At 37.1% G+C, this 12,834-nt stretch overlaps 1 protein-coding gene across 1 annotated transcript; it reads right to left on the reverse strand.

Moving 5' to 3' along the window:
- Positions 1–997: 997 nt before the first annotated feature.
- On the reverse strand, positions 998–7,747 carry ttll6 (tubulin tyrosine ligase-like family, member 6). The gene is made up of 13 exons (XM_081393142.1): positions 7,409–7,747; positions 7,182–7,300; positions 6,959–7,089; positions 6,691–6,847; positions 6,179–6,322; positions 5,554–5,639; positions 5,238–5,463; positions 4,919–5,097; positions 3,289–3,477; positions 3,056–3,200; positions 2,647–2,886; positions 1,785–2,070; positions 998–1,680 (listed from the first exon to the last, which is right to left on the reverse strand). The coding sequence occupies exons 2-13, from the start codon at positions 7,200–7,202 to the stop codon at positions 1,436–1,438; spliced, it is 2,049 nt and encodes a 682-aa protein (XP_081249268.1). The 5' UTR covers positions 7,203–7,300; positions 7,409–7,747; the 3' UTR covers positions 998–1,435.
- Between the last annotated feature and the right edge of the window lie 5,087 nt (positions 7,748–12,834).

Here is a 12,834-nt window from a genome sequence, read left to right on the forward strand (position 1 = left end):
TAGTCTTATACGTCAGAATAGCTCTAAAATGCGAACTAGTCTGGTGTGCTAGTCCAAATGCATTTAAAAAAGGAATAAAGAAACTGTTCATAACTGAACTCATTGCTTAGATGCCAGACAGGATTTAAAAAAAAAAAATCAATCAAATAATTTAAAATAATTCTCCAAACTAACTCCAAAGTAGGATGATGCAAAGCTAAAGTATTCAGCAATGAGATGAAATTACACGGATGATTTCGGCAAGCAGTTTGCTTTTACGTGCGATAAGGGAAATCACATTCACATAGAAATAGACGTAATAATTTAATTCGATTTTTTAAAAACTTTTTGTTAAATTATGACTAAGGCTGAAATAATAATAATAATAATAATATAAAGGCTTTTTAGATAAATTAATTTATTAAGTGTAAGGCCTATCCTATAGCTAGCATCTGACTCGTGGTCGACGGGGTGTGATGTTACATTACCCGTAATTTTGTATGATTGCCCTCTTAACGTGTCTTTTTTATTTATGACCACAAACCTGTACAAAAATACAAACCTTTGTAATGATGATTTGGTAAACATGTAGTGGAGAATTTACCTGCTCAACTTGAGCTAATTCTTTTATTTAGAATGTCTGATAGGCTAGCCTACTAGCTAACAACAAAATATCTCAAATCTGTTTTGCAGAATTGCAGCACAGAATTAAACTTAAAGGAATAGTAAACCCCGAAATGAAAACTGTTAATCAACTTCATGGTGTTCCAAACCTGTATGACTTACTTTCTTCTGAAGAACAAAGTATTTTGAAGAATTTTGGTGTCCAAACAACATTGTACCCACTGACTTCCATTGTATGGACAAAAATGATCTGTGTTTCACAAAGATAAAAAGTTTCCAGGTTTGGAAGAACAAGAGGGCGAGTAAATGATGCCAGAATTGAACTTTTTGGGTAATCTATTCCTTTAAGAGTTAGAATTGGCATGCTAGAACTAATAAACAAAATACGATAAAGCTCTATTGAAATGTTTATTCATATTGGCTCAGTATGACGTGAAGTAGTGAACATAGCTTACAAAGGCTGTGTTAAATCAAAGAATGTATAAAAGTATATTCACATTAATTATATTAAAATCATTCACTTATGGCTTGTTTCAAACTAATGTATGCTAAAAACATTAAAAAGGCTACAGCAGGCACCAGCCCACTGCATTGTCCAAAATCAAGTTTCCTGACTAACTAACCGAATTACAGAAAAAAAGTTGACAAACCTGAGAAATTGCTCTATATTGAAAATAGCAAAGAGCGAAATTTCACATTTCCAGTATTGAATACAGACAGCGAATGCACACCTTCTCATGCACCTTGTACTCCTGACTCATACTGAACAGTTTCCTTAGTCTATACTTATTGTAATTATTTACTTGGTTATGATGAGCTCTTACATCCTGCGTCAGTGGCTGTGCTCATGTGGGGGGACTCTGCGAGGGGCCTTTCGAATGGCGTGAGAGAGGTGTGGTCTTGGGACAAGAGGAGCAGGGATGGAAATGACGTAGAGAGACTTGGGGTCACGGAGCATCCCGGCACCCTGTGGTCGCCTTGGAACGAGGGGAGGCACTCCTAACATTGACGCTCTCGCTCTTGACTCGGCCGAAGAGGAACTCATACTGCTCTGACGCCAAGAGAAAAGCCCACCTACTGTGAAGCAGAGAAAGAAGAGAGGTGTATTTTCTATGAACAATCCCTTATTAGTGTTATGATACGGGAGAAAGAGCCAGAGAACTATTCGAAAAGTTAATCACTTGTGAAAGGTATCCGCTGAGCACTAGCAGCTTTCATTAGACCAGCAGATGCTTGTCGCCCTGCATTTGACGCCGCAATCTCTTCCGCTCCACAGTGCGCCAAACCGCCCGGTTCAGTCTGGACTGGCTGGAGCAGACCATGGTCCAGAGAGGGCCACGGCTTTCGGTTTTGCAGCGGTTGGGAATGCACACACTGCAGACAGGGCTTGGCTTTTGTAGACACCTGCTGCTGCATTATAGTGCAGATGTTCTTCTGTCTCCAAGAGATCTCTGCAATGGAGTCCAACTGGATAGAAATGGCAATTTATCAGGAGAACTGACAAAAAAGGTGGTTTAAAATATTGTCTAGTCAGAGAGGAGAAACTAAGTTGTATGACTGACTTTCTTCTGTGGAAACACAAAAGAAGATATTTTGAAGAGTGAATACAATGAAAGTCATTGGGGTCCAAAACAACATTGGATGAGTGTTGTTACTGTTAACTAAAACTAAACTAAACTAAAAATAAAATAAAATAAAATAAAATTATGAAAAACCTATGTTTAAAAAAATATAGAAATATTGCGCTGGTAACTACCTGAAATAAGTTGAAGTACTAAAATTACTAAAACTAAAACTGAATGAAAGCTAAATTGAAATTGAAATATAAAAATAAAATGTATTCAAAATATGAATAAATACTATAACAGTAATGTAAATAATACTAAAATAACACTGCGCTGGACCCCATTGACTTTTATTTCACAAAATATTGCAAAGAAGAAGATCATACAGGTTTCAAACGACATACAGTAAGTCTGATAACAGTATTTTCATTTTTGGTTAACCTATCCCTTTAATATGGGCTTTTTTTTGTTTACATACCTTGTGTTCATGTCTGCAGTATGGGGAAAAGCTGGCTTGTTCATGTGAGTGTTTGATAAGTTCAGTAAGATGATTGGCACTTTGAAGTAGCTGGCGCACCTGGTTAACCACACCCATGTTCACCAGCAGAGTCTCTCGTTGGTGAAGTTCACGGACTCTCTCTGCCTCCTCTTCCTCTATTACGTCAAGAGTGACAGGTGTCTCTCCCCTCATTGTGGTCTGATCTAACATAGTTGGTAGCTAAAGAAATTGATAAGATTATCCATGAGTTCTTTGGTGCTAATCAAAAATAGACACCAGGGTCCCTCTAGTGGTAGGTCAAAGGAACCGATGTTTAGTCAACCAAAGAAACTTGTAATAAACAATGCATTATCAAAGTACACAATATAATCACAAGAGAATGACTTACTGCATTGGGGTTTTGGTGAGGAGGAAGAATTCTTCTTGGTTTTGCTCTTTCTCCGGCAGATTCACCTTGAAGATCCTGCTTACGTGATCCTTTCTTTTCCCTTTCTTTCTGCTCCTGCTTCAGACGCAACTCCTGCAGCTGTTGCCTACAAGTATACACATTTTGAATAAAACATTTTCTGTCTAAATCTAGCTGGATGTATTCCTGCAAAACAACAATTAGTGTGTGCACACCTGGCACACTCCTCCCTGGCTTTGGAGGCTGCAGTTTCCTGGAAGAGAGAGCTGCTGTGTTGAAAATACTTTTCGTATTGCTCCCCTCCTTCCCGAGGGAAGATCCGCCGGAATCCACCCATGTTTTTTGCCTCATATTTCTGCATCTGCTCCATACTAGCAGCCTGAGACTGACGAATCTCCTCGTTCCTTTTGAGACAACACACTTGGCACTTAGACCATGTAGATTTTTTAAAGAAAAGAAGTCTGCACATATTTTACTCTGTGTTTTTCCATTGTGCATGAGTGCATCGCATGATCTACCATATATGGAGATGTTTTTGTTTCTTCTGTTCATTTGTTTTTATCACACCTGATCTATATCAAGGTTGTGGTGAATTTTCTCTTCCTTTTCTCTTACGCACATACGTAGCACATAAGCTGAAGGCTTTCAATAAAGATTTGACTTTGAGTGAACTATACTTCTGAGTCTGCATCATTTTTGGTTCCTGATATCAGTGTCACTCTCTGTGTCTTTAATTTGATAAGGAAGATCCATAATTATTTATCTAACAATTTTATGTCACAATTGTGACTTTATTTATCGCAATTTTGAGATCTTGACATCTTGCAAATCAGAAATTTTTTCTTTGGAATTCTGAATTTACATCAGATTTCATGATACAGACAGATCCTTTTCGACATGAATTTGGACACCCCTCAATCCCATGAAGCATATATATATGTATGCATGTATGTATAAAAACAATATATTTTAAGTTTATTCGCAGTTCTTCATTGGAGTGGACAGAGCTAAAGAGACATTTTGACTCTTGATTGGTGTAATTTTTTGTACAGAATCATGGGTAATGTTAGCCTGGGTTTCCCCATGCTGCCTTGCGCGCAGCACAATTTTATTCACGCTGCTAGGCAGTCTGGATTCCATGGACCAGATTTTCGCCTCAGCGAGGGGACCAATCACAGAACGGGGAGGGAGCAGCAAGACGATGACGACGTCTATGCGACACACCGAAGCAGTTTGTTTATATCTATGGATCCAACATGGCAGCAGACGCGAAGTTACCTTTTGATGCAGCCTTAGATAGTGTTCTAAGTAGTTTATAAGGCAAGTTTATTTCATCTTCTTCCTCGTCGAATTTCTGTCGCTCTACATACGTCATCTGGTATAATTGAAACGACTGACTATGAGCTACGTGCAGGCACATTTGATAGACGCTGTTAAATACGATTATTTTAAAAATAAGCTGAAATCACTCTTCTGTTGAAGCACATACTATGGATTAACAACCTCGTAGCTCACAGTAGGTCTGTCTATAAAGGTTATTCGTTATAATTAAAAATCTATTTCCCTATGGAAAAAATGAATGTTTTTACTTCCGGAACCCGACTGTTGCACTCTATATTGTGAGACATAAACCTGGAATTGCGAGAAATAAAGTCAGAATTGTGTGTTCTGCACTCACAATTCTGAGAAATTGCAAGATTAACTCAAAATTGCGAGATAAAAAGTCATAATTGTGAGATCAAAAGTAGCAATTAGGCCTACTTTTTAAAAAATGTTATTCCATGGTGGAAACAGGCTTCCATTAACTAGTGCTGTGTTTAAGTGCAGCTGTGGTCTTTGCTGTACCTGGCCTCTCTAGAGCGGTTCTGCTGGAGTCTCTCTTTCACCCGGCGCTTCTCCTCCTCTGTGATCTTCCTGCGGTCACAGGCTCCCAGATTAATCAGCACCAAAGTGTCATACAACAGACCGTCCTTCACCTCCCGATCTAAACGGGAGTCTGTGGTGAAGCTAGGGGAATGGTTGACCTAAACACACAGGTTCAAAGATTGCATACAGCTAGAATGAAAGCAATTCAAATAGATTTTGTTACATCATGAAGTCACAGGTAATTAAAAATGGTATAAACTACTTCAAATACAAAATAAGCCTCAAAAGGAGCCCAAACCTCAAGAAGCCAAGGTTTAAGTCGACGGTCCAGTAACACATCAAATCCCAGGATCTCAAAACAGGCACTGCCAGATGCATGATTGGGGAAGCAGGTGTGGTAATTGTGTTTGAGGATGGGGTGAGCAGATATTAGTGTCTTAATGATGACGTCTTCAATGTCTCTCCACATCTTCTCAGTATCATAGTTCATGGCTTCCAAGTGCTTTTTGAAGCTGGAGAGTTTCCTATGAAGACGTAAAATGGGAAAAGGGTTTCCAATACAGTTTTAAAGAAAAACAGGAGAAAATCATATTCTGTGAGAATATATAGGTTACCGTTTGCTGCCGGTATCTTCGTCACGTACAAAGTTTTCACTATGCTTGTTGATGGCATAGTTAGTTAAGTGCATGCAAACATCCTCCTGTAGAGTTGCATAAAGAAAAGCAAATAAAGATCTCTAATAGGCTTTATGCCAACGGTCACATGAACAAACAGGAAAACAGGTCTCATTGCATCCACTTGTCGGAGAGTGTTAACGGTAGTAAGTACTTACGGCAATATCTACAGGGTTCACTAACCTAGGATCGCTAACCTAGCTAGTTCTTTTTATTTTTTATTTACGATTTAATCGTTTTATTCAATTTAAATAACTAAATGTTAGTGACAAGGAAAATGTAAAACTTTTAGATATCAATCTGCACATGCAATAGACATTGGTTATGCTCATCTTTGCTCTCTCTCCTTCAAAGGTATTAGAGTAAAATGGCTCTATACTTAACGAAATGCATACAAAAGACCTGAACCTGAAGCTGTGCAACATGTTTTTACAGGTTTGAAGTCAGCATTTCATTACAAGCAATTTTCATCGATCTTCTATGAACCAGTGTGCTTTAAGCAATAATTACTACTAAAATGCATGAATCTGTTTCAAGTTTATTTACTGTCTTTAAAGCCCCTCACCAAATTGCTGCCAGTGGGCTCATTATATTCAGTGGTGCAGAAACGGACTAGTCCCTCATTGTACATGAAGACGCCAAAGGGGTCACAGCTGGTCAATAGCACATAAATGCGCAGGTCAAACTTGAACCCATCAACGATCAACGGCTGTTGAAACAAAGATTAATTATACAATAAAAATAAAATAAAATAAAATAAATGGAAGATATTTTATCAGTGCCTATTTATAATGAATTTATTTTGGTTAGCACTTTATTTTACAGTCCTGTTCCCCATGTACATACTATGTACTTATTATAGTAATTGCATTAAATGGGTAATAACTAGTACTAACCCTGAACCAATCCCTCAACCTAACCTTAACCCACGAAATTACCTTATTTTACTCAGTACTTCCTTAGGTAAGTACACTGTAAGTACACGTACTGTAAAATAAAGTGCAACTTTTTTTGAATCTAATTGGATATTAGTATTATGACAGAGTTGTAACTGTGACTTTATGAACATTTTGTTACCTTGGATATATACACCTGGCAAATCATGTGTTCACCTGGCTGAATATCCTTGTTGGATTTGGTAAGATAGATACCACGACCTTGGCAACCTGAGTCTGGCTTGCAGATATACGTTTTGTGCTTTTTGGCTCTGGTGTAGGCTTGGAAGTCACTATAACTGAAGGACATCGAGAGAGTGGGGAAAGCGAAAAGATTAAAACTTCCATTTTAAAACTTCCAAAGATCTGTATCGTGACTCGAATGTATGATTGAACTCGAATCGACTCACTCTGCAGGGAGGCACCATGTGCGAGGAAAGATGTTGTACTCCTTCGGGAAGAGTTTTAGCATACGGTTCATATTACGTGCGAGTAAATCCTTCCTGCAGATTTCATTCATGCCAGGAAAATGGTTGATTTTCTGAGTGGGGGATATTTAAGCATCTTGTTAACCACAGGGTTACAACGAACAGGACAGTAAACAAGAGAAGAATGATGTTTGACAGCAAACACCTGGTAACGCTTCATATCCATGACCCTGTCTAGTGAGACAGAGCAGTCGGTCCAAAACAGGGTCCAGTCTTCTCCTTCTGCAGCCTCGCGTAGCCCATATCTGCGAGCAGCACGACGCACTTAAAAAAAAAACCCATGCCATTGGATAAACAAACGTATACTCAAGGCTTTATTAATACAGTACATTTTGAGACTATATCGACAAATGTTTGGAGTAAAAAACCCACCACTTTCATATTTGCAGTTCGTGAGATTTATCCACAGTCATCTGAAAAAGAGGAAGAGGACAAAGAGACAGACCTGTGCATTGTTCAGGGATTGAAAAGCTCCCTTTTTAACTTTTACACAACCGTTTTTACACATTTCATTACAATAATCTTGTTCAAAGGTCCCTTACCTACAAATATTGCTCATAGTTATTGATAATTTAAGGTGATAAATACAACTAAATAAGATTCCATTTATTAACACTGGGTAATGCAATTGATCAAGAACTAAGTGATGATCAACATTTTTACTGTATTTAATGATTAAAAAAAATCTAAAGTTCATTCATTGTTAATTCATGTTTTCTCATTATTATGAATTAATGAATTACTTGATTTTCTTGCCACTTATCCGGGACTAGGTGGTGGTCATTATACATTTTCTAATGTTAATTTATACAACTTGAATTGTTAAAAATGTATATGCTGAAACTAACATTAACCTAGATTAATCAATTATGTACAAGTATTGTTCAGTGTTAGTTTGTGTTACCAAATGTATTAACTAATGTTAATGATTTAAAATCTTATGCACACTAACGTCCAAATGTTTTCAAGTCAGTAAGATTGTTTTTAAAAAAAATCACACTTTTATTCAACAAGAATGCATTAAATTGATCAAAAGCGGCAGTAAAGAGTGACAATAAAAAGTATCTCAGATTCACACACAAAAAAAATAAGCTTCAGTTAATTAGAAAGATTTCTAAAGGATCCAGACCCCAACCTTTTGATCGGTGGTATATATAAATACCATAACATAGAAATGGCTTACTTCTTCTTTCTCTTTTTCTTCTTGCTCTCTGCAGGCAGAGGGATTGGCGTGTTACAGGGCTCTGCTTGAGTGTCACTTCCCCAGCCTTCTCCCTCCACCCCTGGATCAGACTCACGCCTGCACACTTCACTCACTGAGTGCTCCGCTGGTGTCTCCATTCTGAGAACACACATAAAACTTTGATGAAGACTGAGCGAGGGCTGAGAGATTTAGTGAAACAGCTATTTAAGAACTTATGAGCTAAAAGATCTAATATTGCTGCGTGATGTCACATCCCCAATGTGAAACTTAATCAACCCTATCGGTAGTGTGCTAAGTTGTAAAGGGCAAAATACTAAGGCTTAGCATCATGTTTCTGTCCCCGTTTCTCTCCATAGTTGAGTACCCCACCTGTCAACAACATGATTGAGGTCACTTAAAGGGATAGTTCACCCAAAAATGAAAATTCTATCATTGTTTACTCACCCTCAAGTTGTTCCAAACCTGTATGAGTTTCTTTGTTCTGCTGAACACAAAGGAAGATATTTGGAAGAATGTTTGTAACCAAACAGATCTCGGTCCCCATTGACTACCATAGTATATATTTTTCCTACTATGGAAGTCAATGGGGACCGAGATCTGTTGATTACAAACATTCTTCCAAATATCTTCCTTTGTGTTCAGCAGAACAAAGAAACTCATACAGGTTTGGAACAACTTGAGGGTGAGTAAATGATGACAGAATTTTCATTTTTGGGTGAACTATCCCTTTAATATTTAAGCTGAACCATATTTTCAGTATTTAACCATTTCAATGGGTCCAATAAATGTATATCATTAATATTAAAGTCAGAATGAAATGAAAGTTGCAAAGGCTTTTCCTTATTGTGACGTAATCCAAATTCTTCATGAACAAGAAAAAATATAGGGCAGGACTTGACTTTATCCATTGGGAATTTATTGTTTTTTTGTCTTTGCTATAAAAGTGCAACGGTGCCCAACCTCCTTTTTTAGCGCCGCTGGTTCCAGAAGTATTTTTTTCATTAATTTTTTTCTGAAGGGATTTAAAATAGTCTTTGTTAAAGAGTTATAAGCCATGAACCAAGCCAAGCAGCTATAAGGTGAATCACAACACTACAAACTTTAAAGCAATTTGATGCAAAAAAAAAAAAAAGATACAAAAGACAAAGTTACAAGACTGTGTACCTAACGGTTTTAGTGAGGGAAAGAACTACAATCCCATGAAGCACTGCGAACAGTATAATCAAATTAAAAATGATGGAGAAATCTAGTCATTTACAATTGATTATATGTCTAAACATTATATTTTAAGTTTATTGCAAAATATGCATTGATAACATTTCAGTATTTCGAGAGCGTAGAGAGATCGACGTCATTTGCAGTGCTTCATGGGAGTGGGCGGAGCTAAAGAGCTATTTTGGAGCATGTCGTTTTTTTCTTACTCTCTGATTGGTGTAATTTTCTGTACATCATTTTGATTGATGTAGTTTTTCACCAGTAATTCCACTGTTAATCACCATTATTTTAAAAATAGTCTGAAATAATGTGGGCTGACGGCTTCCGGACCATATGGAGAAAATTAACTGAGTTTTTACTTCATGTGAGTGACAGGTCTTGCCACCCTCATGCCAGTAACTCATCATCAGCGAAGAGTCGCTGCATAAGGGAGGGGAAATTATTTTGATTTAAGATTATGAGAGCACATAAATTAAAAAAATGATGACGTGCAAAGATAAATCATTTAAAATAAACACTAGAAACAAGAATTGGCAATTGATTTCATGGTGACTTACAAAAAACAAAAACAAAAAAACAGCATGCACAAAGCGACATCACTGCAGTCCAACTGAAGTTAAAGGTGCTTCTGTATGCAAGTGTCAGTCAGCAGAGGGAAAGAAGGTCAGACTCCTGAGGTAACTGTATTCTGATCTAGAGAATTCATCCTGACCATGACCCCTTGGTCCTGAGCTCAAATGAAATGGCCTACGAACTTATTAGACAGATAATATTTATTCAGTGAGAACTTTTTTTTAAAGGAGAAACATTTCACCATGATCCGTCAAAGGTTTACAAGAAAATAGGTGGAAGGAAAACAATGGCTTTTTGAAACTATCGATCAAATGAAATATGTAAAACTACCAATTTATCAAATAAAATCTACACATTTTTCTATCCGATTCAACACTTACGCCAACCTGATCTCTTCAGCTCACAGGCCTCTAAGACGTAAAAGTCTCCTGTCCACAGACACACCACTTGGCTTTAGCTGTCCAGTAGAAGGCTATCATCATCCCCGCTTCGAGCTGTCCTCTGGGAGTGGGTACTGGCACGTAAATCCCTGACAAAAAGGAACAAATTCACCTCTTCTGTGATGGGTGGCTCAACTTGGATATACTTACATACTGACACACTGAAACCTTAAGATCAAGTGACCTATTAGAAACACAAGAGACCTAAACCTGATACATGAACATGAAAATGAAGGCCAGGAGGCGAGCAAGAATCAGAGAGGAAAGACAATCCCTACATGTCAAATGTGATGAGATAAGTGCTTGGTTCCTGGAACAAATATTTCATATGTAAAAATAAGCTGTTGGTTACACTATACTGGGATTTGCAACAATAAAGTCTTTGAAATAAGATGGCAAGTTTATGTAATATAAGGACATCAATTTAAACTCATAAGTATTACTGAGTTTCTTAAATAAATCAAATTGCTCCGTTTTAAGAAATAAGATTTTAAAAAGTGTGAATTATCACATGAAGAACAGATGCTGTAGTTACATTTCAAGAAACAAAAAGCGATCACAATAATTTTTCCAGTTCACCCTAAATTAACGTTACTCTGACATTTCAGTAACACTCAAACTGTAACAAATTTAAACAATCTAAACTACTTTAGGGCATTATATCTAACTAATCACAACACAAAAATATTATTAAACTACCTTTTTACAAGTCAGGCTAAACCAAAATAATGGCGTACTTGATTCCCTTGCGATGAAAGTCTGCGCACGACTTTCCCTGTACAATTGCCATGGCAACAGAACGCGTTTCAAAAGCAGGTTAGCCAGCTAGCTGGCTAATATTCTTAAATGAATACAGGTAATAAACTCAATGGGTCCGGTGGAATTAAAGTACGTACCTGTTGCTGTTTTTGTCAGAAATGCACAGTGGTTTCAGAGGGGGCCAGTGGTATCGCGGATTTTATTGGTTGTTCAAAAGGAAATGCCATTGGATTTTCTCATGCTTACAATGTTGCCAAGTGCTCTCGAAACGAAATGAGAGCACGAGGTCAAGGGAACAGAGATGTCCAATCTCAATTCACGTTTGCAAATACTTGATCTCTGATTGGATCTCACTCTGGTGATGCTAATTTATTTTTTATATCATTGATATTAACGGTTACTATTTCAACGACACCACAAAAAACAAACATACAAACAAAACAACCACCACAAAAAAAAAAAAAAAACAAAAAAAAAAACGGTTTTAAGGATTGAAAAGGAACTAGCAGATTAAAGTAGACGTGGCTAATTGGCTTGAGGGACTTTAACTCAAATCTACTGAGGCAATTCTGCACTTTTACAATCACAACCTTTACATCCATTGTAAATGACCCAATTCCAAAGTCTCCTTGTTGAACAATAAAATCACGATTAAAATGATTTACAATTTGAATAATTTAAGATGACATCAACAATTAGTGTATTTTTTGGTCTTTTTATTCAACTTACATTTTTGTTTCAATCTTTCAAGTAAAACAATGTGGAATTACAAGGGAACATAAGGAATGTAACAAATTAGAATAGACAAATCAAAAATGAAAATAAGACCATCACCATATTCTACTAAATACCCCCCAAACATCTTTCTGTCCAAAAAGGGCAAAGAAAAGCTATCTTACAATTCACTTGACTGCCAATGTTCAGCAAAAAAAAAAAAAAAAAAAAAAAGAGAAGATATTCCTCTTATGAAGTTATTTCAGGTGTATCCTAACCCAGCATCGGTCCCTTCATAAAAAGGACCAATACTCCAGAAATAAAATTAGCTGACCGTAGCAATTTTCACTGGAGAACTGATTTCAGTTTTGGTTGCACAAACAGAAATGGCGTTGTTACGATGAAGGGTGGAAGAGCTTGTTACACTTAAAGCACTACAGATGACCAAATGTCTATACGTTAACATGGATCCTTGTATGGATCAACAGGCACTCTCATTTTATCAAACTCATTTAGATTCTGTGTTTGAGAATACAATTGAATGTGTAAAGATGATCATGACGACTAACACTTTGGGAAAGAGATAAGAAAAATAGCAAGATGTTGTCTCCCATTTCTGTACTGCTATAAAGCAAATGACAAGCAAATTTCAAGATTCATCACAAGCTGAAGAGATACACATACTTTAGAGCTTACAAAATGCAGTGAGGTACCAGTAAAGATGTACTGACAAGTTGATGTTCTGAAAAGAAAAAAGAAAAACACCTAAATCACAATGCACAACTCCAATGTCTGAGACATTTCAGATGTGCCAACGGGGGAAAGCAGGCAGCAGCAGAATTTAAAAGTAATGGACTGAAACATTACAAAAGACAGGTGATCTAAGCAAATTG

The sequence above is a fragment of the Scardinius erythrophthalmus genome, assembly GCF_964197995.2.
Source record: "Scardinius erythrophthalmus genome assembly, chromosome: 18".
NCBI classification, from domain to species: domain Eukaryota; kingdom Metazoa; phylum Chordata; class Actinopteri; order Cypriniformes; family Leuciscidae; genus Scardinius; species Scardinius erythrophthalmus.

What these genes read in the sequence shown, in the direction of transcription:
- ttll6 (XM_081393142.1), bottom strand. Translation starts at nt 7,202, where the DNA reads ATGGATATGAAGCGTTACCAG. An exon ending in TGGATATGAAGCGTTACCAG is followed by an intron (nt 7,090 to 7,181) that starts GTGTTTGCTGTC and finishes TCCCCCACTCAG; the next exon opens with AAAATCAACCATTTTCCTGG. An exon ending in CTCACCAAAACCCCAATGCA is followed by an intron (nt 2,887 to 3,055) that starts GTAAGTCATTCT and finishes CAATTTCTTTAG; the next exon opens with CTACCAACTATGTTAGATCA.